Below are 27,486 nucleotides of genomic sequence, written 5' to 3' on the forward strand. Positions count from 1 at the left end.
GACACGCTGTTACTAACAGCTTTGAAATATGTAAACTTCAATCTATTTAATTCATGCTGTGCAGGCTGCTCAGAAAAACACCACAGTGCAAACTTCCCCCCGGCTGTCAGAAGGGAAATTCAAATTGTATATTTTGACATTGGCTGCATTTTAACAATGTGCTACACAAGTAATCTCTTAATCTCTCATAATTATCATCAAATGGAGCAATTTCATGTTGGGTGTGCCATTAAAACCAGAGTGTGACTGACTGCTGCAGACTCTATTTGTTGCCTAGGATTTTGGCGTACTGCAGGGGATTTCCTCGCCACATACATCTTTTTTTTCTCCTTTCCTCTTTTAACTCAAAGATGGCCTGACAGCAGCTGCGCTCACACATACGCAATGAAGTGAGACACTGACAAGAACAGAGACAGCTGTCTTGTACTTTTCTCCTGCCATTATCGAGTACGCAAGTCCAACTGAGAAACATGAAATGAAGTGTTAAGTGACATGTTAATATGGTTAAGTGTGAACGACATGTTTTCTTTTTGTTTATTTAAATGTGTTGATGACTGTTCAGTCATGGTAGGTAGTCACACTACACCTCTACAGTGTGTTTGAATGTAAAGATGCAGAGTGGTTGAAAGAGGTAACAAGATTTACATTTAGGCACGTAACATTAGCTTCTAGCTTCTATCCAATAATCAAAATATTAATTTGAACGAGCTGCTATTATTCTGTTTATATCACCCTTTATTTACACATGGTTAACCTTTATGAACAACAATAACCTATGGGTATTTTTGAGTTTGTTAAGCAGAAGAGGCATTGAATTGGAGTGGGAGTTTCCTGATGCTAAATATTGTAGTTCTCTTTCTGCCTGGCCCATTTCTATTGCCAGTATCAGCACAGTTAATCATTAAACTGCCCTGCCAAACACAAACCAGGGCACCCCACCCAGAACACATACAAAAAAAAAGGACAGCAAACGAGCTATCATGATTTACACTTCACATGAACTTGAATTTATACAGCAAAAGTATTTCAGTGTTTTTCAAGAAACATAAAAAAGGAAAAAAAGACTTTGTGTGTGTGTAATCATTTTTATTTCGGTCTATATGATACCTTAAAATGACAGTAATCATTGGACAGCCTGCAATCTGAAGGCACTGTTCAACATTTCCAATATGCTGTACATGTGGCGCACCTTTCTACACTGACGTGAACATCTTCATGTTATAATTGACTCTGTAAAAAAAAGAAAAGAAAGAAAAAGAAAGACATCCTGATGGACAGGACAATCAGACACGAGAACAGAAAAATGGCTTTGAAGGCTGGGAGGTCATAGGTCACTTGGTTTGGCTGAGGGGCGGCAGCAGTTTAGGGACACTGACGATAGATACTGGCGTTAACCACTGCAGTTTCACTCTGTGATCAGGCTCGTCTCGTGTTTTTTTTTTTTTTACTGAAGTCTGTGAACGGAGCTGCAGAGACTTGATGAGTTTAATCCTCCCCTCCGCAGAGTACCAGCAGCGTTTTACGGTAGTCTCCCGAGGTATCTCCCTGAACAATGATGGAGAATAACACACAGAAGGAGCTTGAATTAATGAGAAATACTGTTTTGTCTGCTGACATTTGGTCAACACACAGCTGAAACTGGAGAGCAGAGTATAACACTGTTTCTCTTGCACTGATGTTGAATGAATGTGAGTCATGGGGACAAGCAGAACTGACAAGCCACGAAATCAACCAAAATCAGCCAGGGAGTTAAAAGTGGAATTACCCTTTATATCAGCTGACAGTCACAGATAGCCTACATATTCCTATCTTTACAGTCATCATCACAATTATTGAGACTAAATGCTTATAAAGGCCCAGTTCCTCATTTTGGGAACTACAGTCATTTGATTTCTTCCAGTTAGATGAGAAGATTGATACCACTGCCACGTCTGTACGGTAAATATGAAGCTACAGTCAGCAGCCTGTTAGCTTAGCTTAGCTTAGCAAAGACTGGAAACAAGGGGAAACAGCTAGCCATGTTCTGTATGAAAGTGACAAAATACACCCACCAGCACCTCTGCAGCCAGGGGTGGTAACTTTAGAGGTGCTGGTAGGTGTGTAGACATGGAATTTGTCTTGATCACCTCATCTAAGTCTCAGCAAGAAAGCAAATAAGCATAGAATATCCCCAAATCTTAAACTATTCATCTATCCCTTTAAATATTTTTTAAAGCCTCATTTCCACATAGCTCTGTGTACGCAGGCGAGTCAACCGGAAGTCCATTCATTCCTATCAGACCCTCTGTGACCTGTGACAGGCCATATGCACTGTGCCACAGTCATGAGCCTCGGCTACTGCTCAGCTGCCAAACATCTAGAGCAGTGGTTCCCAACTGGTCCAGCCATGGGGTTCGGTTTCTCCTTATTTATTTGTTCAAGGTCCACACTGTTAAATACATTCAGTGTCATACTTCTCAAGCTAGTTTGCTGTCTCTGTCAAGTAGCTGTTCGTTAGTCACTCACTCTACAGCAGAAAATGGCACTTCACAATAAAAGCTCTGTGCTGGAAATTCACTGTACTTCAAAATAAAGTGTGGTTTTTAAGAAGTTGACACGTTTGCGAGTCATTTGTGGTCCATTCAGAATGGACCCGCAACCCAATTTTGGACTGCAACCCCCAGTTGGGAATCACTGATTTAAAGAATAGGAGTCTGGCCTATTTTGTCCTCATGGCGTGTGCAGTTTTCATCGAAAATAGACAGTGACAATGGTATTTTGATACTCATATTGACATCATACCACCTTTCACTACAGTTTCAATGTCTAGATCACTCACAGACATGAAAAAATAAAAATATTTATTTTTAACCCACATTTCCTGTTTCTGTTCCAAAATAAAAGCCCTCTGACAACCTTTGTGTGGACAGAATTCCTTCATTTGTTAACACAAGGCTGTTTATTGTGAAATATATGCAGGACTGTGTTGTTGACAATGCAGCCACTTGCATGGCTCCATAAATTAGCGAAAATAGCTGATTTAATCTTTGTGAACACTGCAGAGGTGAGAGCCGCAGCAGTTCAGTGAGAAAGCCGGCACACACTGCTCACACAGGCAGCGTGGCCCATGTGTAACAGACTGATGAATGCAATACATATTTATGCCTTCACGCTTGGAAGACCAAACTCCTTACTTTTTTGTCGCCATGCATTGCGCCATGCACATATTTCACAAGATTGGACAATGACAAATACTTAAAATGAATTTTTCTGCCATTTTTTGGCTGCGTTTTATCGGTTTCATGCATCCATTTAAAATGCATTTCCTTGTGTTGAACACTAGGGTCGTACTTTGTATACTGTACGGAAATATGGACACAAAACAAAACCATGTGGAAATGAGGCGTAAATACATGTGCTTGCTCTGGGATGTCAGTTACGATAACATTTCTGTAAATTCATGGACATTTCTGATTTATCACATAAATACAAAGACTTGCTGTTAAACAAATTCCTTGAATAGAAATCTCTTGTGCAACTGAAATTAACTTCCTAAAAATATAAACAGAACTACACAACTCAAGAAATTCATGTACAAAAGATAGTCATTTTTTTCACTTCACAACACACTTAAGAATAAACAATATATAGCAATCCTTGCTGTTGCATAATCTCATAATATTTCTGGCAAAGCCAACCCAGGGCAGCCTACTTGCTTGTTTTTATTGGTGTCACGGTGATTTCATCTCTAAGTTATTATTGAACTGCTTCTGGGTACTTCCTGTCTCTGTGGCTGTCAGCCAATCACACAGCGGAAGTGGAGAGGAAGTTAAGCATGCAAGGGAAATTCCTAAACAGCTGTGCAATAGCCACAGACCCATAGTCCACCGCAGGAAGCTATAGACTGTCATACCCCCCAACCCCACCGCAGCAGGAGGATGTGCAACACACACTCACACAGAGCGGGACAAAAGTCAAAAGCGAGACACACGGATGAGATGAGAACACATCAAACCAACCAGGAGTGTTAGTTGACAGAGACTCCGACTTACAATCATAGTTTCTACCTGGATGAATTCATGTAGGGTGGCGTCATGTGTTTCCTTAAACTCTTTACGAATGTTGAAAAGGTCGACCTCGCTACGGGACACCATGATGCGGATCAGTGCTCTGTCGTCTGTACCAAGGCCCTGCAATGGAGATCAATATAGATACTCTGTTATACTAACTGCTGCTGCCCGACAACTCTCAGCAGCATTAATACCCAGAAAGTACACAGAAGAAAACTAAATATATTACATGCATCAACAAATATGAACTTATCACTAGAGCTGCAATGATTAGTCAATTAATTATTGGATTGACAGAAAATTAATCAGCAACTATTTTGATAATAACTGTTTCAGTCATTTTTAAAAATATTTATATATATTTTAAGGTCCTCAGATGTGAACATTTGCTGCTTTTTTGGTCTTACATGTTTTAAATATAATTTTATTGGAAATATTTTCGGGTTTGAAAATATGGGTTGGACAAAACAAGACATTTGATAAAGTCCCTGCAAGTTCTGGGATATTGTAACAAGCATTTCTCACTGTTTTCTCAGGTTTTGTGGACCAATGATTAATAAAGAAATAATCAGCTATGAACGAAATCGATAGTTTCCACCCTGCTTATCACTATCTGGCATCCAAGGCTCTGATGGCATGCTGCAGACCTGCTGCTAGAATTATACAGCAGCATAAAGTTGCCATATTTAAAGTATTATGAATGAATACCTTCATGGCTTTGTACAGACGGTCTGCAAAATAAGAGGGCTGGTTCTTTACACTGCAAACTGCAAAGCAAAGAGAGAGAACAAGAGAGAGCTGAGGAGGAGTCACAGAAAAGATGTTGTCAGCAGTATACACCGTGATGCACTCAGAAGTAAAATAAGGTCAAAGACAGCAGTTACCTATTGCATAAAAGGAATTTTTGACATCTCCTGACATCTCCTTCTTGATAATCTGTTCAATGTCCTTGTTGGTGCATCTGACAAACTCCTGGAACACTGTGATAAGCAAGGATCAGTTATCATGAGCTGGACTGATTACATTTTGACATTTAGAGAATCACACACATTTAGATTTGTTATTTAGTGATCACTGTGATCCATCTGTTTCGACCTTTACCTCTCCTAAGATGAGGAAAGCTTCTGGTGCACAGAATACTCATGAACTTCATCTCCATTTCATCAGAGTCGGCATTGCACGCGTCGGCAAGTTCCTGATTAAGTTCAGGGGGAACAAACATTTAAACCCATTCTTCAGTTTTATTTTTTGACACAATAAAAACATTACAGGATACACTAAATCACCTGAGCATCTGCATTTGCTCTTTCCACATCTGCAGGTCCCTCCTCTCTTGCACCCTGAGCAGAGTAAAGACAGTTCAACGCTCATCTTTGATCTACTAAATATCAGCGGGTTCATCAAGAACATTTTGTTTGTCTTTGATATGTACCATTAAACCTTGTAAAGGAAGAGTGTGCGTGCGATTAAATGGGCTTTTTTTGGTCCTCTTGCTACAGTCAGCAGGCAGACTGCAACTAGTGAGTGGGCGTGGAAACAAAACACAGTCTAAGTTCTCATGGTGATGAAGATTACCTGCACGAGAGAAACAAGGATGCGGCAGAAGTGGCCTGATGTGTCTGACTGAATGGCTTCCTCCAAAGACTTCTTATAGGCTGTGATGTAAAAGGTTTGCATGTAAAAGGTTTCCAGAACACCATAATTTATCGTTTATTTTATCTTACTTTATTTTATCTTCATCAGACTCACCACTCTGATAAGCTTCGTTCATGGCAAGTATTTCCTCATTGCTCCTGGTGACCAGGATCTCAATCAGAGCGTGTTCATCTGTCCCAGCCCCCTTTTAAGAATTAAGAGCTTTGATCACAATAAGGCAGGGGACTTTCACAAATGCAACAATAACAAAAACCAGACCACGAAAACAAAAACCACACCACACAGCTAGGAAGAGAGTACGTGTGAACCGTGCCGTCTCATCTGTACCGACAAAATCCATGTTTTGCAATGCCTGTTCCAATTTCTATGATCTCTATTTGTGTTTCAATGACAGACCTTTCTGGTACTGTATTGATCGCCTGCTGCATGTGAATAAGTGAGGATGTGTCATGTGAAATATCAGAGCTGCAATAGACTGATTCACAATGCAGTGCAGGGCTGACCTTTTTAAGCCTAAATAGCACATTAGACAGTTCAGTGCTTGTGACCATTCAAGACTTAGAAACGCAACAAACAGGTGTTTATGTATTTAGTGTTTGTATGGATTTCTTTTTTTACCATATGGCCTCAAATAGGGAACTATAAGATTAAATAAGAGAGAGATAAAACTGTAAACTGTTAACACTAAATGTACTGAGCTCAACTCAAGGCGATTCAGCCAGTGTTTGGTGAGCTTTAAAAAACGTAAATGCAAAGCTATTTGACTTCCAAATTAGATTTTGCGTGATTGCTCTGTCATTCAGGCACCACTGACACCTCTCTTGGCCTGACATCAAACATCACAGACTTGGAAAATAAACATATGTACTCATAAAAGGGTAAATTCCTGCCCAATGAGCTTTTCTCTCTATTACACACGTACTGTAAATCAACAAAAAAAATCATTAGGCAATCTGGATCAGCTGTACCTCCATTGCCTTCCTCATCATTTTGGCATCAAACTCTGCAGGGGTCAACATGAGCCCAATGATCAGCCTCTCCAAGTTCTTTGACAGCTCAGACTTCAGGTCCTTCATCAGCTCCTGAGGACAGATCGAACACACTGAGTTACAGGAAACAGCCAGTAACCGCTGAGATGTTGAGTTTGACATATCCAGTGGTAGATGTGCATGTGCATCACAAATGAAGATGTAAGACGTGTTTCAGCTGAAGACATTGAGGTTTTGGTAAATAATTTCTCTCACCCTTCCCAGTAGGGATTTGAAGGCCTGTCTGATCTCTTGCCTCTGAGCGTTGCTTCTGTGTGTAACAATGTCAATGATTGCATCTTCGTCTGTTCCTGTAAGTAGCAGCAACAGGCAGAAACATTTGTAAAACTTGTTTTGTAAAAATTGTAGCAATGTGAATGTGTTTTTGAGGGTTGCATACCGAATCCCTTCATAGCTTTCCTCAGCGCTTGTGCATCAGCAGCAGGGTCAAAACTGGGTGCGGGGCGGACTGTTGGCCTCAGCTAAAATAGTGGGATGACATGATTAGAAGTGTAAGATTTAGTAATTACAAACATAATGCGCACAATGTAATTAAATTAAATTAAATTAAATATAATTAAATTAAAGTGTAAGATTAAAGCACAGAACATGCAGAACTCTGCAACATATTCAAAAGCGAGTAGAGTTTGTTGATGGGAGTGTGCCCTCTTGAGGTCAGAGGCCATGACACCACCAACAATGAAAAGGTGGGTAGGCTGAAAAACATCTCAGCTTTAGAGTGTTAGTGAGACGAGCTTTTGTTGTCAACAATGCTGAGATCGTTTTGACATTCACTCCAAGGACAAAGCGAGGCAAACCGTGGTTTGGAGAGCGCATTCTTACAAAAATTATTTGTATCTGAGTGAACATTCTGATCCCATCCGCGGTTACACAAAGCCTTCGCTGTGCAAACACAGCAGCAATATCAGCACAAGTTCATGGCACTGAAAGACGCAGGTCATTGCAGGGCCAGCAGGTAATTAGGGTACATGCTACTTCCACGCCAAACATGCAGTGACACATCTAAAGTGGGAGCAGATGGGGCCCAAACCTGGACTTTGGTCATGGCACTTAATTCCCACATCTTGTAGGCTATCTGAGCAGCTTCAGGGAAGAACTCTCCAGCTAAGCTGTAATGATCAGTTTGACACAAGACAGCACAGTCAGCAATGCCAAAAGCTCAAGTGGTGCAGACATTTCTAGAAACAGGGATCTTTTGTGAAATTAACATCATACTGCTGTTTTACTTTGGGACAATCTTTCAATATCAACTTCACCAAGTAGTTCTCTTCACTGTTGCAATGACAACATGCGTCTTCCATCATTAAGTAAACATTTCATGGAGTTATACTCCCGTCAGAAAACGTTAACTCTTGAACAGTGGTGCTCTATCACCCCCCTCTGGTTGTTGCTGTTGCTTGCAGCCACACTGTAACTTACTCATCATCTCCTCCACACAGATTCAGCAGAGTCCTCTTGTAATCCCCTGATGTGTCATCCTGGCAGGTTTGAACACACACAGAATCAGGTTATACGTGTATGATCAGCTGATGCTATTTGACTTGAAGTTAAAAACTTATTAGTATTTAACCAACCTTAATCATGTTATAAAGTGATTTCTCATATCTTAAACGGAAACACTCCCGAATGTCCAACATGTCTATTTCAGAGCGAGAGATCATGATCCTGATCAGGGTGTTGTCAGCTGTGCCGAGACCCTGGAAATGAAGGAGAGGACAGGGTTCAGGGTCAGAGTCAGGGTCAGTTAGACTGCGGTCTGCCGCTGAGGAGAAAAACACGTCATCATGAAGGATATGAAGGTATGTTTGTCTACAAAAAGTCTGGGACCAGACTGAACGTCTATTTTTACTGAGAGTATGTTTACCTTCATTGACTTGTAAAGGCGCTTGGCAAAGAACATGGGAACACTCCTTATGCACTGGACTGTGAGAAACACAGAGAAGAAAGCCTGGTGTTCAACTGACAATTTGACAGCCCCCATATGTCGCAATAAAGCAGTAAATTCAGTGTCTTTCTTACCAACAGCCAGCATCAGCCTCTCAAAGTCCCCAGACAGCTCATTCTTTATGCTGTCCTCAATGGACATCTCTGCAATCTTCTCGAATGCATCGAAAACTAAAACAGAAGACAACATTGTGTAATGTTATTTATCTGATGTTGGCATGTTGATGTTAGCTCACAATGCTGTGCCTCAGTACAACCTCACAGGGCTACTAGCATGGCTGTAGAGTCTTGTTACACAAGGCCTCTTTACTTTTTAACAAATACTGAATCAACATCCACAAACTAGATTTACAGCCTTGCAGTTGTATACCTTGCCAACCAGTCAAGTTGTCGTTAAAGTTTACATCCATCTCTGTGCACATGTGTAACCATGACAGCAGACAATGCCTCCAATATGAATGTTTCTGCAAAAAAGCTACAAATTCTAAAACATGAACGCTTCACACACATCTTCAACCTGACAGCACACAAGATCTGTACAATCAGTACAGGGAACACAAGATTAGTGTCACCAATTCAGTATGTGTCTCCTTCGCTCTTCCTGAGTTATGGTGTTGAGTAATAGCCAGAAAAGTGTTTTTGCAGAACATTATGATGTGACAGTAAAGTTGACCTTTGACCTTTAGGATATAAAATATCATCTCTTTATCATTTTATTTTGTTAGGCATTTGTGTGACATTTTGTCATAATTAGCATATGAATTCTTGAGTTATGGTCAAAAACATGATTTGTGAGATCACAGTGACCTTGACCTTTAATCACTAAATTCTGATCAGTCCCTTGTTGAGTCCAAGGAAATTCTCTGAAGGCGTTCTTGAGATAGTGCCTTCACAAGAATTAGACGTATATGAATGGACAATCTGAAACCATAATGCCTCCAGCATAAAAGCCTCCAGAGGCATAAAAAGTAAACTCTCTTCTTCATTTTAATGACTTCATTTCTGTGATGACCACATAACTTCAAATTCAGTTCTGAATAGCAGGCCTCTGACGGTTTTGGTCGAAAGGACAGTAGCAGAGAAGTGCTAATGGTATGAAAATAACTTTTAAAGTGCCATTAGCTCTTAAGAGACCTGAGGTCACGGTGGGAATGTGTAGATGCCTCACTGTTGTGTTAATTATCCTGAGAGCCATGCTCACCCATGTTGAGGTGGGTCACACTACGGTTTCCCAGGATCATGATAAATTTGGCCTCGTCAGTCCCCCACTGCTCTTCTCCTGCTGCATACAGATCCTACGCAGAGGGGACGAAGCGCAGGATGAGATTGTGTTAGAAATAAAAGAACACAACAAATGTTTCAGACAATAAAAATACAGAGAGCTCATCTTCATCAATTATTAATCCCATCATACAGTGCAAATCAATATATCTGGGTTTTTGATGTTAAAAAAAAATTCCACTGATTGGTTAATTTGGTGTGACTGCTTTTTAGCTGTGCTAGCTGCATGGCTAAAAGGATATCAATGTTGGTCAGCTGGTGGGTTGGTTGGCCCACAACTGGAATCAAAACTTAAATATAGATGGACTTCCACTTTTTTTTTTAAAGTGCAGACATAGAGTGAATGAGTCCTAAAACCCAGAAATGAGTTAGCTTTTAGCAGTTAGCAAGGGGTCTATGGTGAGATGCCTAAAATAAGGTCTGTGGTTAACACAAGCTTAAGAGACTTTCACATTTTGTTCTACAGCATAAAATACGTAGGTAAATACCCCACTCGTGACCTTTGAAGCTAATATGTGTCTTAAAAAGGCGGTTGCAAACCAGTGGCTAAATGAGACTACAGAATGTCATTACGCCTAGCGTTAGCTTTTTATTTCTGGTGACTGCATTTAGGCTTCTAAATCATGAAACTGGTGTCAATTTGTGAAGATTATCTTGCTGAATAAAATGTGTAAGTATCACAAACGTTTGTTTGCCACGGAGTTCATTTTTAGCAATTATCCAAAAATCCAATGAAAAAATCCCATGGGCTCTTTGACCATTATTGGTCCCTAGAGGACACAGTTTATTGACTCTGGCAACCCCCTGCCTTTTCATTTAGCATCATTATCAGATAAAAAAAGACTGTCTGTCCTGTAAAATTAATGACAATGGCTTAGGTTTAGTGCTAATTAGCTAATGTTAGCATGTTAATATGCAAAACTAAGATGATTAACACAGTAAACGTAATAGGCTATCTTCTAAACAGCATGTTAGCATTGTCATTGTGACCATGTTAGCATGCTGGTTTTAGCATTTCGCTCAGAGCCCTGTCAGAGTACAGACTTATACAGCTGCAAGCATGGCTTTAGACTTATAGTCCTGTTGACATATATTTTCATTGACTCAACAATGTCTTGAATAATATAGGCACAATCTTTTGAAACAATATATCCATATTAAAAGTAAATTATTTAGAAGTATTATTATGTAGAGAAAAGTCTACACACTTAGTAAAAGAATGTACACTTTAAAGATTCTTTAAAGACTTTATAAATGAAGGGCATACGAAGTGAATAAGCCCAATCACTCTGCTCTTCTGTGCCAGTCATAAAAAATTCAGATTCTCACTTGTGCATCCTGCTCCACCAGGTCTGCGTTCACTACTCCTGACTCATCTCTGGTCCCCTGAAACCATCAAACAAATACCATCAGTCAGCAGTTAAAGGTAAGACAGTCACTGTATGGTTGACCGGACCAAACTCCTCAATGAACTGACCTGAAGTAAAACAACCAGCATCTTCTTAAAGTGACCCGACGTGTCAATGATGATATCCTCCTCCATGTCACTGCCATAGGCTGAGGACACAGACATCAGTGTCAAATGCTGAGAAATGCTAAGCCAATAATATGCTGATTTAATGAACATGCCTTACCGTCCTTGTATGCTGCAACCATCTCATGCATCTGTTTGTTGTTCCGAGATGCCATGACTTCAATAAGGCATCTCTCGTTTGTTCCAGCTCCCTTAAAAAAGAGCATTAAGTTAAATATGAAGCACCTTCTGCTTTATTAGATGTGATTAGAGTCTTATGAAGAGAGAGTAATGAGGTAAATGTCTTACTTTGACTGCATCATGGATTTCTTTGGCATCATGGTAGGCTGGGGTTCTCATCAGACTGACAATGAGACGCTCAAATTTGCCTGTGAGCTCATACTTCAGGTCCTCAATCAGGTCCTGTTAAAACATAATGGACTTCTAAATACTTGTGTTGTAAGTTGTTGTATGGCATGATATTTAAACCAGCTCTTTACAAAAAGGTTTCATTTTAGCAAACAAAAAAGAGATGATATAATGGTATGCATTCTTCTACCTTTCCAAAGTTGCATTTGTACGCTGTAATGACTTCCTGCCTCTGTGCGTTGCTCCTCGAGGTGACCAGGTCCAATATGGCCTCTTTATCACTCCCTGAGGAACACAAAGCAACATTTTCAACAACCTTCATCTCAGTCACAGAAGCTGATCTCTGACTGCGTCACCGTTATTCAGTGAAATTCTTTGGGAGATCTTTCAGCCCACGAGGTGAGAAGATGAAAGATGACCTTTTCCCCTCCGCGGCCAAAAATCATGGAGGAGTGACGCACTCACCGATGCCTTTCATAGCATTGTAAAGGGCCTCGGCATCAGCGCTGGGATCAAAGTCCGGAGCATCTGTTATTGTACCTCTGAACACCTGTAAGAAAAACAGTTCAACTGAATTTTAGAGGTGAGACATTTTTAATATGTTTCAAGAACAAAGTGACGTACAGAGAAATGCAACTTTTTGCACTAGCGTGGGTTTTGTGCGGGTACTCCAGTCTACTCCCACAGTCCAAAGACATGCAGGTTAATTGGTGACTCTAAATTGGCCGTAGGTGTGAATGTGAGTGTGACTGGTGACATGGATTGCCATGGACATTCATAGTCCCCAGAGGATAAAGCTTAGTGACTTTGGTGGACTTTTTCTCTTGTTCCAGCATGAGAGGCTGACATTTCGTTTTTTGCTAAATGTCTTGATAAATATTTAATGGATTGGCATGAACTTTGTTTTATGTGATTCCTTAACTAAGGGTCAGAAGGTTAGGACACACAGAACACTCTGCTTTGGGTCACAAGTTTGCCCTGCACTTCCCTTATTCTAGCAATGCACTGGCTTGATCCACACTTCCTTGCAGGGTGTGCGTAGTGGACTGTGTAAAAGTGGCAGTGACGGGACACTGGGACAGGAGGTGGAGCAAAGTCTGCCATTACAGCAGTTGACTGCTTGCACCTGTCTCGCCCCCCAGCTGAGCAGAGGAAAGCCTGCTGTCTGTGTATGTGTGTGCGGCCGGTGCGTGTGTGTCAGGGTGGGACAGCGGGAGTGAATGAGCAGCAGGGAGTCAGGTTGCACACAGAGCAGCTCTCTTTGCAGGGGTCTGTCATACAGCAGCTCAAAGTGTCAGAATATACAAACAGACTCCACTGGGCATGTAAAGAAAGGTAGCGACATTGTTTTACAAAATGGAAGCTCCTGCTCACATTTGAGAATGACCACAACTCTATCATTTCGGTCCTAAGCTTGTTCACTGTGGGAAATAAGAAAGCTCGGAATCCATTTTAAAAGCTCAAACTGCAGCTGCTGCCGTAGAGATTACTGCTGCATCGAGGCAGCCAGCCAGAATATGCTCCCCACCTTGGTGAGGGGCCACTGCACATGCTCTGATCCTCTGCTTCACTACAACGACCATCACTCTTCACGACAGCTGGAGAGCTTCACCCACTTAGCAACAGGGCCACAAATACAAGCCCCTAGCAACAGGCCTTTGACTAAACTAATCACATTCTTGTGATGGGTCTTATGTGGGAGAGTCCTAATGTGGATTTAATGTTAGGAGCTACATTTCTAACCCTTCCTTCCTCTTTGCTTGTTGCGTCCTCTGTTACCAAAGCCACAGCTGTGCAGAGTTTAATTAAGAGCAAGTGACCTCAGGAAAGGTCAGGATGACAGGACACAGACTCGCATCTTGAACAATAAATTTGTAAGACAAAGCCTTTGCCTTTGGAGACAAGCTGCCAGGTGTGTCTATCAGCTGTGCAGACGCCACAGGAAGCAATGACACCCTACACTGCTGCCTTTATGATGGCGAGGAATCACATGGTGGCAGGTGGCAGAAAATGACCTCACTCTATCCACACCTCATTCAATGGGCACAAAACCACCCATGTTCCACAGACATGAGATCTGCTCAGCAGCTTGATACGATCCAAATCAAACTTACATAATGCAAAATGGGAGAGATCCCGTACACTTACCATGGCTGTATTTGGTCTTCTGTGTTAACACTGCGCAGGAATCAATAGTTACGAGCCTAAAGGGGGAGAGGGAGAGAGAGATATGCTGATGTTTGGCTTTATAGCAGCATTGCAAAACATCCTGTCCTGGTGAGGGTGTCATTCCCCTCCAGTTTGCGGGAAATTGTGTTGCAAAGGCATAATATGCATGATGACCCTGTCTTTTCCCTGAGTAAATCTAATCAGGCTGTCTGTTCAGAGTGCTGCCTGATTAAAACTGATCACAATCTGCGGTAATTATTAGAGAAAAAGCCCAAGAAACAGAACAGTTTCCATCAGACTTGACCTCACATACACCTAAAATGAGTTGCTGGCGGATGGAATTTGCATTAAATGAATTGGCAGGAAAAGTATTTAGTCACATTTTCCGTGCTGCCATACTCTAACATATAATGCAGTCATTCAGTAAAGCATATGGAGACCCAGCTGCTGTGGAGAGACTACTACTGCTAACTTTTTCTGACTGATTATATTTTTAAATGTGGAAACACAGTGCAAAATTATAATCACTTTTTACCAAAAAAGATCAAATTGAAGATGGAAAAATTGTTTGACAAATTTAGCTTATATCCATCCATCTTTTTTACAGAGGCTTTTAGTGCTGTACTGTTTGCTTAAGACAGAAGTCAAGCTCTCCCAAAATAGCATGCACATTTTAACCTAGCGTCAGAATGAAGGTCTGGGGGGAGTGGGCCTCTATATATACAGAGCCACACCCTTCTCTGTACCCCATGCTATAGAATAAACTCTATAGCCTCTAAGCTTTATATAAACTTTTTTTTTTTTTTTTTACTTTAGACTTTGCTCTGTAACAAAACAATGCTGTTATAGTTGTAAAATATATCACCTTTATATCCACTAATTCAATTCTTCCAGGGGTATCCTGCTGCCTACTGCAGTTCATTGGCACATGCAATAATGACGCATCAGCAAACTTCTCCAGAAGCACTTTCGCTTCTGACTGAAGAGGTCTCCACAGAATTATGATTATGGCTTACCTTCTGTGTGCAGACAGTATCCGGTGAGAGTGGTCCTGCTGTCTCTGCTCTGTCCCCGCTAACCCCAGTCTGACTGTCTGTCTCCTCCGGTCAGACTCAGGCAGTCCCGTTACGTGTCCTCTGTGACGCAACGACTGCGGCGCTCTCTCGCGCAGCCTCTTGTGTGTGTGTGTGTGTGTGTGTGTGTGAGGCAGAGTGTGGCAGGGCAATGTCTTACAGTAAACGGTATACTATTAAAAACGTATGGGACCGAACATCCAGTCCTAAGTGAATCATTACGCACAGAGCGTGCCCAGTTTTACGCATGTACATGTACATGTTTTACGCATGTACCTCTCCATTTAAAAGCAGTTTAATTAAATACGTAAAGACAAGTTTCTGCTTTAAACTCGATTGTCAGACCTTCTGATCTTTGTCACATGACTGACAGTTCAAATGTGATTTGAACAGAGGGGAGTTTGCTGGCGTTGGTGTGAGAACTTGCCTGCTCTATTTCTGTCCTATCAGGCGTCTCTTCCAGTAAGAGTGGGAGAGACAGCAGCATAGTAAGGGGGGCAGAGGAGAGTACGGGGCCATGTCAGCATTGTGGACTACAGAGGGAAACATGATAATGAAACAAATAACTCATAGTTTCCCATAAGCTCAAGTAGCGGTGCTATGATGGGAAGCACAGACACTGATACAAACATGATTTAAAGCCCACAGATTCATGCCTTTTATGTATATGTGTGTGTGTGTGTGTGTGTGTGTGTGTGTGTGTGTGTGTGTGTGTGTGTGTGTGTGTGTGTGTGTGTGTAGCTCCTGTGATGTTCATGCAGGGTTTTGATGCATTAATACCTGATGATAGTGTATAGAGTTTGGTGGCAGAAGAGGTGATGAGAGAGGAGAGGTCATGCCAGTGCCACACATAGCAGAAGCATTACTCAGTATGTTTCAGCCTTACTGGAAACCAGCCTCAGTGTCATTGACTTTGTGGTTACTATCAGTGTTTCCCTGACATCACCTGACCTCAGCGTACTGTGTTAACATAAAGGACACTTTTTAATCATGCCTCTATTTGAATGGGTCAGTCTATTGAAGGACAATGGTTGTTTCTGACTCCCTCATTCTTATGTCACATTATCCCAGAGCTTTTATGTTCCCTCTGCCAGTGTTCAGAGCTCAGAGTGAGAGGGAACCATATGAGGTAAACGCACATGGAGGTGGGAGGCACCAGTGATGACATGTAGTTGTTGTACACTGACCTCTTCTGCTTTGAAAATGCATTGCACACTGATCACTAGAGATGTGACTGTAAATCAGACAGAGCTGGGAACACTGCAAGAACAACTGAACTCAGTAATATCCTCAAGAGCATGAATAAGGTCAATATGGTTGGTGTAAGTCACAGGAAATGTGTTTATTATGTATTTAAAACCTTTATTTTTTTCATGATTCATGAAAGTTTTGATTGTATCTTCACGTTTTTTTTCTTTTTCTCAGAACTGTTCAGTCCCCCTGAAACAGGTTATATTCCCTAAAGTCTATTTATCTATCACCACAAATTCATGAATTTAAGAAAAAGAATGAAAACAAAACAAATGAAGTGAGCACAAAAGCATTTTTGACATTCTGAATGGGATTTGTTGCTCACAATTCTCACCCTGTGCCTTCCATGCAATAATGAGCACATTATGATCCAAACTGGTCGGGAGTGAGAAAGGCTACTTTGTAAGTAATTCCATTGAGTGGGAGGGTCACACAGGCCAGTCTTGTATATATCGCAGTAAAAATCATGTTTCCCTTATCCGAGTCAACAGCACGGATATTTTTGCTCCACTACTCTGTTTTCGCCACACAGTCACCAGTCACTCCTCGTTGGACTGCAGACAAGGTAAAGAACTTGTGTATCTACTGAGTGAAATTATCATCAGCAAGTCAGATTCAGATCCCTGACCTCTACTTTAGCTTCTGTGAATGCTGGACTGCAGGAAAATGCCTCTGTAACATCTGAGATGTTTTTTAAATGAACATTAGACAGCCATAAATAACACATTAATGATCATTAACTAGACTTGACTGCTATCCAGATCAACCCTCTGATCATAAAGCTGCGCATCACGTGCATTGTAGCTGCTATTTAGTTAAGCTTTACCCCCATTGTTCCTCTGGTAACGATATCTCAACTTGTGAGATCTGCAGATAGGAAGCCTGAGCTTTAAGTCTGGTCAAAGGTACTCTGACCGTCCACACTGGCTGCCTTCTTACTCGCCCAGTGCCTGCTGAGTTAGATGCCAGGAGGGATTAGGTGAGCTGAAATCCCCTGTTGGGAGATGAGAAGGCGAAAGCTACCTTTCAGAGAGTAAGTGTGCAGCCTGCTGCATGCATGAGCCATGAAAGCTGCTTTGTCCTCCTCTGTTTCATTGACTCTCAGGGCTGTTAGTCTGGCAGGCTCACACTTACAGGTAGAGACGAGGACACGGCTCCTATAAGGCAAGCAGGAAAACTCCAATATAGCTGCAGTGACAAGGTCGCAGGCCATAAATTCATTAAGCAACACATGCATGTAAACACATCTTGAGAACATACAGTGCAGTTGGTGGAGGGGGTGTGATGTAGCATCTGAAAAGCAACCGCTCTGCATACTTCTTTAATGTATAACCATGTTCTTATTGACTGAAACAGGGAATGTAGTCTTGTAGGAATGTAGTTTCCTCAGGTTGTAATGTTGCCATATTCAGATGCAGCATTTTTTTATTGGTTCCTGTTTGTGAAGGACAAAATCCAAAGTCATAGACGAATGTGTACCTTAAAGTCTTGGATTTATCTTAAAGGCATAATCATGAAAAGATTATGAAGGCTGCAGCTCTCACCTCCATTACGAGCCTGAGATACACACAAAAACAGTCACATTTTTAGATATTAACAACAGAAAAACAAACAAATGTAACACTGCCCCTGCTTCATTTCCTTAATGGTTTGGTAATTTAGTTATTTTCATTACTTTCATCCCTGTTGTGTTACATATTGTAAACATAACCAAATTACTTTTGGTTAAAAAGCTACAAAACAACGCTAGAAAAGCTGTTTTCACAAACTGTCAGCAGGTGTAGTCATTTATAATAGGTAAAAATGCCTTTTTATGCATGTCAACACAGGTAATGAAAACTGAATCACTCTGAGAGGGGCATTATCTCTGATTTGATACTGCTAACAATTTGCAAATTAGAAAATGTTTTATTTTATTGCCAGGGGAAGAACAAATTCAAATTAAATTTCCTGCATTCCTCACGATTCTTCAAGGAAGTAACTGTGCAAGTAATTGAAGGTTGAGTAAGGTACACTTTTCGAGCAGGGCGTTGCTTTTGTGCTGTGGGTGGCATTGAAAACTCCAGGCATCAGCACTATCATATCAGGGGGGTGATAAAGAAGTGCACGTATAAAAGAATAATGTGATTTAGGGGAATGACGGATCCTATTAATTGTCTCTTTCAAGCACACCTGTGAGGCAGGGGATTACACGGGAGAGGTGAGTGAATGATTTTGTCCTTCATGTAAATTCAGTAAATTGCTATTAGAACATCTGAGTTGAAATCATTATATAATCATGATTAAACTTTAACAAAATTGGTTTTGCCCAAGTCTCTATGGTTTACAGGTCTTCTTAGATGCCTTAATTCTATTTGAAAAATGGTTACATTAACAATAGATTTTGATAATAAAGTTTCTTTGAAGGGGAAATGTTCTTCTATGGGGCTGACCTAACAATTATTCACTGACAGGTTCACTGATCCGCCCTTTCTTCCCCATTCCTCTCCTCTCCCCTCACTCTTTTTTCCCCCACTTACTCCTTCTTTCTCCATAACATCAAACTGCACTCCCACCTGCCTCCTCCTTTATAATTCCCACACTTTGTCACCCTGATCCAAACCCACAGAAGTATGGCGTGTGGTGCGGTGAAGTCCTTTCTAGTGAGCCTGTCTCGGAGGAAGCCCCTGGAGCCGGAGGGGGAGAAGTCCACGTTTAACCGATGCCTGACCACTCTGGACCTGGTGGCCCTCGGTGTGGGCAGCACCCTGGGGGCTGGGGTCTACGTCCTGTCTGGAGAGGTGGCCAGAGACACTGCTGGACCCAGCATCATCCTCTCCTTCTTCATCGCTGCCTTGGCATCCATATTCGCCGGGCTTTGTTATGCAGAGTTTGGGTCTCGGGTTCCCAAAACGGGCTCAGCATACCTTTACAGCTATGTGACTGTTGGAGAGCTGCTGGCTTTTATCACTGGGTGGAATCTGTTACTCTCCTACGTCATAGGCAAGTATGACCCACCGGATTTGTTTCATACATTATCGACTGCATTAGATTATCATGTCTAGTGATGTAGATTTTGTCCTCTTAGAATATTATTTTATTTGTTCACAGGACAAATGTAGATAAAGTAAATATGATTTTAATTTAAGATCTGCTTTAATCTTAATCTCTGGCTCAAACCTGTGATTTTCATACTCTGAATAATAGATTGCCCTCTTATGTAACATGTTTGGCTCACTGAGAACCCATGAATGATCATCTATTAACTTGAGGCTCTCAAACGCTCTGCGACCCTTTACCTGCTCCTCAAGCAGATCCTTAAAGGAGTTTTTCCACTACAAACCTTTTTTCTTACACCCCTTGTTAAATTCATTGCTTCCATGTCATTAACCCCATAAACCAGGATTGTGGTTTAAAATAACTGAGTCATAAAATGTGACAGGCACAGGGAAGGGTCTATCACCATCAGTGTTTTCTGTTTATGACTACTGTTGGACAGGCTGAACCGGGCTGATGAGTTTATTGTATCTTTCTCTTTCATCTTTATCTGCTCAGGGACATCCAGTGTTGCTTTAGCATGGAGTGGGACATTTGATGACCTCATCGGGGGCGTCATATCCAAATACTTTGAAGAACATGCTGCCATGGGCCTCCCTGGCCTAGCACCTTACCCTGATGTCTTTGCCACTGCTCTCATCTTGCTACTGTCAGGTACAAAATGATGAAACTGGTGTGGTTATAGTGCTGACAGTAATCGTACAAAGACATTTAAAATTGACCATGTTTCCCATGTAGGTCTGCTGGCATTTGGAGTTAAAGAGTCAACAACAATCAACAAGATTTTCACAGCAATCAACATCCTGGTTCTGCTGTTTGTGGCCATCTCTGGATTCATCAAGGGCGACCTCTCCAACTGGCAGATCAGTGAGGAGGCTCTGATAAACGCCACAGCAGAATTCAAGTAATGTCAAAAAGCAATAAAACCCTGTCTGTGTCTGTGGGTGTATGCAGGATCCTGTCGAACATAATCACATCAGTATTGCTTTTATCTTATCTCACTGTAAATAAACACAAAATAATACTCTTTCCCTGCTCACAGAAACTTGAGCTCCACTGCCAATGTCACAAGTATCTATGGAGCGGGTGGATTTTTCCCCTATGGCCTTAGTGGAACAGTGGCCGGAGCTGCAACATGTTTCTATGCTTTTGTTGGATTTGACTGCATCGCTACAACAGGCAAGAGGGCAACGTCTTACTTTATTAGTATCAGTGTGATTATATTAAGTTCAGGGTCAAGGCTTTATTCTTATCATGCATGTAACCATTTCAAAGGCACAGTCTTAAGCAATAAACATTTAAAATCCTCCAACAATGCTTATTTAAAATCTGTAAAATCAAGCAAAAAGAAAAGAAAATCATGTAAAAAAAAAAAGAAGTAAATCACGCAAAAAAAGAAAATCATGCAAAAAGAAAGAAAATCATTCAAGAAAAATAAAAACATGCAAAGAGAAAATCATGCAAAAAAGACAATCACACAATAAAGAATATTTCACATGAAAGAGAAAAAAAAATGAACAATGAACAAAAATCACACAAAAAGAAAAAAAATCACAAAAAGAAAATCACGCATAAAAAGAGAAAATAATGCAAAAAAAAAAAGAAGAGAAAAATCACGCAAAAAAGAAGAACATGCAAAATTAGAATACCTGCCAGGATAGTGGCACAAACAGTTTTTGCTGCTTGCTCCAACAGGATTATGACCCCAAAACCGAGTATCATACACCAAAACATGATCTCTCCTAGCCGTAACCAAGTGGCTTTTGTGCAGAAACCTAGCCACAGGTTAACCAAAGCATTGTTGAAACATCAAAACATTTCACCATACCGGTATCCACAATAAAGTGCAAATCTAATGTATCTCTGGTTTGCAAAAACATACACTTTTCTGCTGACTGGGTTGGGAACTGTGTGTGGAGAGTTATGTAACTGTATCTCAATCCCTGAATGAATGTAATCAGATTTGTAAGTATGTATGCATTTACAAATGTGACTCCACATTTACAAATCTCAACACACTTACAAATCTCAGTACAGACAGACATATTTTTTTTACACATTTCCTAATCTGATTAAGCACACACACACACACACACACACACACACTGAGACAAAGTTACACAACTCTCTACACATATTCGTAAACACTTCTGCTAAATTAATGGCCCTAAAAAAGCTATGTCTGATGAAGGTCATGAGATTTGGCTAAAAGCTCTGGACATTTTCCAGTAGTGGACCTTAGTAAGAATTGTTTGTCAAACTGCTATGAACATGATAATCTCCAGGTTTACAGGTTTTGTCTCTTCTGTGTGATAATACTATTTTAATGTCATGTAACCCCAAACAGCTATAGGAGAATAACTCACTGACTTCTTTTGTCCTTCCTCGTAGGTGAGGAGGTGAAGAACCCCCAGAAGTCTGTCCCTCTGGGCATTGTGGCTTCACTACTTATCTGTTTCGTGGCCTATTTTGCTGTGTCTGCTGCGCTCACCCTGATGATGCCCTACTACATGCTCAGTGAAAAAAGCCCCCTGCCAGTGGCCTTTGACTACATCGGCTGGGCTCCTGCCAAATATGCTGTGGCTGTGGGATCGCTGTGTGCCCTGTCCACCAGGTAAGAAGCTGCTGGTAGTACAGTCGGGGTCATTGGATGTGACTGTCATTGGAGAAAACAATATATGGGCTAAAAACTTTTATTAGATATACTAGAAGCAGGGTCATTTGGTCGTTCCAACACTTAATATCTCCAGGTTGAATTATTGGATGGATTGCCATAATATTTAGTACAGACATTCATGGTCCCCAGAGGATGTATCGTAATGACTTTGGTGATCCCCTGACTTTTACTTTTGCACCATCATGGGGTCAACATCTGTGGTTTTAAGTGAAATGTCTACAACAATTGGATTGATTGTTATGAAATGTGATGTACAAACAGAAGCGTATCTATGTTCCCAGGGTGCTATGCTGCCAGGGTTCTATGTTCCCCAGCTTGATATCCTCTTGATATGACACATTAGGGAGACCTGCTCACACACTTTTGTTCCCCTCAGGATGAATTGCTCAGTACTTTGATTTATGACATAATACCTGCAAAACTAATGACATTCCCTGTATTAGCTGCACTTTGAGTGTTTTTTGGCAAAAAATATCACGCTAAACCAAGATAAGTATTGTAAATATTGTACCTGTTTGAAATCAACATGTAAGGATTGTCATTGAGCATGTTAGCATGCTGCTCTGAGCATTTAGCTAAAAGCACCAGTGTGTGTAAGAACCATCTGACAAAGCTGTTACCATGACTATAGATTCTTCATCTTTATACTAAAGTTATGTAATCCAGATTCATTATATTTGAATGTTAACAGCTTTTCTCAGAAGGTAGCCTGCATTAAATCGTTGATGCTTACCAAATCAGTAGGACTCAATCATGAAAAAAACTGTAAAATCCTGCCACTGAATTTGTTTCTGTAGGCCAATGCAGGAGTTTTTCCATTGGATTTTGGATTATTGCAAAAAATAAGTTTGGTGGCAAACAAAAGTTTATGATTGTTACATGTTTTACTTAGCAAAATAGTCTTCACAAATGAACACTACTTTCTTGATTACTGAAGCCTAAATGCAATTGCTAGAAGTAAAAAAAGCTAATATTCAGACAGAAACAAACTACACTATGGTCACATGATTTAACATCCCTACCACAATGTGGCTGTATTCATCCACTTGTTAGCAATGACCTTTTTTAAGACACATGTACTGACATATTTTATGTCATAGAACAAAATGTAAAAGTCTTTTAAGCTTGTGTGAACCACTGACCTTGCATCAAGAATCTAACAAACAACCAATTAAAAAAACCCACTGACTTCGAGACAAGGGAACTGGGGTAATAGAATGCCGAGTCATTTTTGGGTTTTAGGACTTATTCTTGGGATGCTCTATGTACTTTACTGAAATAACAAAATATGCTCTGCAGCAATATTTACTCAGAAAATCAACTTCACACAAAACCTGGGCAGCACTCAAGGCTGCTACATGGTGTGCAGAGCTGTCGGGTTGCTCGCTTAGCGTAGCCCAAGATAATTATGGTCAGATATGCTTCTTATGAAAAGTCTCAGAATGTAAAATATTTTTTGTGACTTCAGTGGCGACTATTCATCATTAACTATAAAACTGATAAACCATATGCATACAATGGTGTCACCATGCATAATCAAAAATAAATCTGTCATAGTCAGAGGTTTTACTGTGGTTTTACCTATGATTAAAAAAAAAAGCCACAATATTTTATCCAGAACTTCCATCTGGAAATGAGGAAGGGCCTCAAATGATATCAACAAAATACATCAAGAAATTAAGGTTAGCATCAAGGTCACTGTCTTGAGTCAAACAAGTTGACTTTTCTTAAAATGCAATTAAGAGTAGAAGGACTTTGCTTGATTGGGAAAGAGAAGGGCCTTATATAACCTCTTCTTAGCATCATCACAGACCACGTACCATCACACATTTTGAGGCAGAATGCCAGAAAACACATTTTTGGGCAAGAACCGATACAGTTACGACACAGAGATGTTGCTGAGAATAATCTGTTTTTATATATTAAAGAGACGGCTGGCCTGATAATAAAAGCATTTTGATGGCTGTTGACTGACCTCATTTGTCTCTCCAGCCTGCTGGGTTCGATGTTCCCAATGCCCCGAGTGCTGTTCGCCATGGCAAGAGACGGCCTGCTTTTTCAGCCCCTGACCAAAGTCACCTCCAAGGGCAGTCCAGCTGTAGCTACCATATCTTCTGGAACTGTGGCAGGTACACATGTTCCAGATGTTTATCAGCTTTTAATGTACATGTGGTGAGGTGTATGGTATTAAAGTAACTCTGTATTCCTTGCTTGTCATCTTCAGCCATCATGGCTCTGCTGTTTGACCTGGAAGCATTGGTGGAGATGATGTCCATCGGCACACTGTTTGCTTACACACTCGTGGCCATATGCATCTTAATACTGAGGTAACTATATTTCATCTGCTTTATCAAGGAGAAATGTCATGATACCAGAAATTTTGTAGACAGTACCAATACCAGTGAAATGACATGATTCTTGATACCCAATTCGATACCACAGTGAAAAAACAGAAGACTATATCACACCTTAAACCTTGAAGTCTTTGAATAAATCTTCATGTCTGTCTCTGAGGTGCTTCATCAAGTTGCAAGTGTTTCCTTCTTTCATCTGAAAAGTTCAGCAACACCATTTGCATACTGGTTTTTGTAAACTCATTATTAATCACTGAAGATCTGCCTCGAATTTCAAGTACTTCCATAAACAACTCTCACTGTTTTTCTTTTCGATGAGTCAAGACAGAGCTTTCGGCGTTGCTGCGCTGTTGACATCTTCAAAGTGTTGTTATTGTCTTCCCATGCTGGTGGGCGTTCTTATTCTTCCTTTGGCATTTAGTGGCAGACAAGAACACTTGTAAGCATATATGCTGCCCCTGTCAGGTCTGGAATAATTGCATCCCCAGTACCTACGAGTATTGTCACATTTTCAGAATTTTGGCATTGATGTGGTGGCAAAACATCGGTTCTCGTGACATCCCTACACCTAGATTGCTGATCAAAACACAATTCATGGTACACATATCTGTCTTTTTTTCTTTTTGCAATCAAGGTACCAAGTGGGTCCATCTGAAGACACAGACCTGCAGATCTTTGACTCAAACACAAAGTTTAACTTCCTGAAGATTCCGTCAACTCCCAATTCAACCACCTCAAGAAGAGTCACAATCTTGACTATAAGCTCTAGTATGTACAGCAAACATTACTGAAACACTGTGTGCTTTTTACGTTTAATCACTCTAGTACCTTTTCTTGACCACCAACAGTCTCTTTGCTTTTGGAAAGTCCTTTGTCTCTCTGGTCCGTGAACTGATTCATCTTTGATTTATCTGCAGTTGTATGTCTGGCTGCACTATGTGTCCTCCTGACTGATGCCTTAGATGCTCTGGCCAATTTGGAAGCATGGAGCCTGGTGGTTGTCTGCATCCTCGGTGCCATTGTGCTGTTAAACACTTTCTTCATCTGGATGCATCCACAAAATACAGCCAAAGCATCTTTCATGGTGAGAATATTCTAATTGTGCATCTGAGCAATCTCAGTAAGTTCTAATAATCATCAACGAGAAAATCCTTTGATATCTTGTATTTTCTGTTCACAGGTGCCCTTACTCCCTGCTCTGCCATTAGTGAGTACATTCATCAACGTCTACCTGATGGTCCAGTTAAGTGGAGATACTTGGATACGATACTCTATATGGATGTTAGTGGGTAAGAGCATAGTTCTGCTTGGAGAATTTAGAGGGCTTTAATCAAGTAAGATGCTCAGTGGTAATGATCTCCCTCTTCACTCTCCAGGGTTACTCATCTATTTTGGCTACGGGGTGCGTAACAGTGTTCAGAGGAAGCGTCTCATCGCCGACCAGATGAGGATCGAAACAGTCAGCGGCAAGATAGACAACAAGGACATCATTAAAGAAGAGAAATTCTGAGCTGCAGTAAAGAGAAATAGATTGAGATGTTACAGTGAGTAACTGCTTTAAGTGCGTAATTACTGTTTTATATGGACCAGTGCTGATCTGTTCCTGCAGTGTCGAATATCTGCAGACAAATGGACAGATGGGCAGACTTAACTTCTATTATGATGAATTTTGTAATTTATCTAAATATTCTTGTTGCCAATATTGAACTGACATGGTTTTGGACCTGAGATGTTGCCTGTGTCAATATGAGAGCCATGTCCTGGAGCCTCTAAATCCACTGTCAAAGCAGTTTACACCTCTGTTTATAAAGAAAAAAAGGGCTCAAACTGTCTTCTGTCGATGATTGCTATTTTATTACACTTAAACAAGTTTACACTTTTCATATCAGCTGTAAAATGTAGAAATTTATTGTAATTGTATACAATTCTAATCATGATTATGAATAACGAGAATGTTTTTTACGTATTAAAATACAGAGTTAGACTGGACAAAAGTATGCACAATGTAGATACAGAAAATCTTGTTAAATGTCCTATTTTTTGCCTGTTTAAAGATAGATCACTATATTAATCAATTATTATTGTGTCAAAGTGTAAATAAAGAAACTGTAAATGTTTTCTAATTATATATTGTAAATGTATTTCTTGATTAAAAAGAGAAAGAATCCAGTTTTCAAGGCGGCTACATTCTGGAGTTCATTTTCTGCAGGGCATGTTGGTAACATTTTTTCTTTTTTTAAAAGTTCAGTTCCGCTCGTAATCTTGGATAAAGAGCCAGAGACGGCTCACTACCCAGAGTTCACTAAGAACAAAAGGACCTTTCACAGCAGCTTACCTGTGTCATGTTCAAGACTGTGGCTCAGCTAGTCACTCAGAGGGAGAGGTTTACTTTGTTCTCAGGCAGTTCAGCATGCAATGAGCAGAAAACATGTAATTTCACCAAGGATAGCAGGTCATATAGAGATACTGTCAAGTTTATCTATACTGTCGTCCAAAATCTCAAGTTTGTGTCAGAGGACTTCACTACAGGGGAACATTACGGCCACATGTGAAAAATGTGTTTGAGAATTCAAACCTGAAACTCAGTACATGGATTGATTCAACTCAGTACATTTTTCATATGCCCAAATCTTTAAGATTAAAAGACATGATGTGTAGAAGAATGGGCCAAAATCACATCTGAAAATGAGGAGAGATTAGTTTCTTCATACAGGAAGAATCTTGAAGCTGGCTATGTAAACAAAGCCTTCTCCATGTATTAAATACGTTTAGGTTAGTGTGTTCAACACTTTCTGTATGTGGCATTTCACTTATTGCACATCATTTCCCAGCCTCTTTGGAATTGAGATTGTAAATCATCAAACGATAGCTGATGGGTTGGAAATTGCATTCCAGGCAATAGATGTATCCTAAGAACTGGATATCAGACCCCAAGATGATGCCTATTCAGTCCAATCCGAATTGCTCGCCTTGCGCACACACCAAAAAAGTTTCTAGCTTTCTGGTTTACTTTTGGAAGATGCAACCCACTGGATATGTGTCGGAGTGTCTCTCTCCCAGCCCTG

General features: G+C 40.6%; 2 protein-coding genes across 3 annotated transcripts; one reads left to right on the forward strand and one right to left on the reverse strand.

Annotated features, from left to right (window-relative positions):
• Window positions 1-1,065: 1,065 nt before the first annotated feature.
• Window positions 1,066-15,385, reverse strand: anxa6 (annexin A6). Of its 2 annotated transcripts, none has more exons than XM_050043234.1 (25): window positions 15,047-15,385; window positions 14,010-14,065; window positions 12,327-12,411; window positions 12,052-12,146; window positions 11,802-11,915; window positions 11,614-11,704; window positions 11,457-11,536; window positions 11,309-11,365; window positions 9,900-9,993; window positions 8,774-8,869; window positions 8,619-8,677; window positions 8,329-8,451; window positions 8,174-8,232; window positions 7,785-7,863; window positions 7,134-7,215; window positions 6,950-7,044; window positions 6,674-6,787; window positions 5,799-5,889; window positions 5,625-5,704; window positions 5,336-5,389; window positions 5,151-5,244; window positions 4,934-5,029; window positions 4,758-4,816; window positions 4,032-4,169; window positions 1,066-1,545 (listed from the first exon to the last, which is right to left on the reverse strand). In XM_050043234.1, the coding sequence occupies exons 2-25, from the start codon at window positions 14,010-14,012 to the stop codon at window positions 1,486-1,488; spliced, it is 1,998 nt and encodes a 665-aa protein (XP_049899191.1). In that variant the 5' UTR covers window positions 14,013-14,065; window positions 15,047-15,385; the 3' UTR covers window positions 1,066-1,485. The 2 variants fall into 2 exon arrangements, with proteins under 2 accessions (XP_049899191.1, XP_049899192.1); XM_050043235.1 differs by having other exon boundaries at window positions 4,047-4,169; window positions 15,047-15,383.
• A 1,503-nt stretch (window positions 15,386-16,888) lies between these two features.
• Window positions 16,889-26,490, forward strand: LOC126389504 (cationic amino acid transporter 2-like). Its single transcript, XM_050043238.1, has 13 exons — window positions 16,889-16,919; window positions 18,522-18,554; window positions 18,963-19,336; window positions 19,889-20,044; window positions 20,129-20,294; window positions 20,433-20,569; window positions 21,782-22,004; window positions 24,060-24,196; window positions 24,292-24,394; window positions 25,056-25,189; window positions 25,339-25,505; window positions 25,602-25,710; window positions 25,798-26,490. The coding sequence occupies exons 3-13, from the start codon at window positions 18,967-18,969 to the stop codon at window positions 25,929-25,931; spliced, it is 1,836 nt and encodes a 611-aa protein (XP_049899195.1). The 5' UTR covers window positions 16,889-16,919; window positions 18,522-18,554; window positions 18,963-18,966; the 3' UTR covers window positions 25,932-26,490.
• Window positions 26,491-27,486: the final 996 nt, after the last annotated feature.

Source organism: Epinephelus moara, chromosome 4 (genome assembly GCF_006386435.1).
Source record: "Epinephelus moara isolate mb chromosome 4, YSFRI_EMoa_1.0, whole genome shotgun sequence".
In the NCBI taxonomy this organism is placed as follows: Eukaryota; Metazoa; Chordata; class Actinopteri; order Perciformes; family Serranidae; genus Epinephelus; species Epinephelus moara.

Bases quoted from the DNA above. Each gene is read 5' to 3' on its own strand.
- anxa6 (XM_050043234.1), bottom strand. The intron at 12,147-12,326 runs GTGAGTGCGTCA...TGTGTTCCTCAG, and splicing joins CAATGCTATGAAAGGCATCG to GGAGTGATAAAGAGGCCATA. The intron at 5,390-5,624 runs GTAATCTTCATC...TACTCTGCTCAG, and splicing joins TCCTTGTTTCTCTCGTGCAG to GGTGCAAGAGAGGAGGGACC.
- LOC126389504 (XM_050043238.1), top strand. From the start codon at position 18,967: ATGGCGTGTGGTGCGGTGAAGTCCTTTCTAGTGAGCCTGTCTCGGAGG. The intron at 19,337-19,888 runs GCAAGTATGACC...TTATCTGCTCAG, and splicing joins GTTACTCTCCTACGTCATAG to GGACATCCAGTGTTGCTTTA. The intron at 25,711-25,797 runs GTAAGAGCATAG...TTCACTCTCCAG, and splicing joins CTCTATATGGATGTTAGTGG to GGTTACTCATCTATTTTGGC.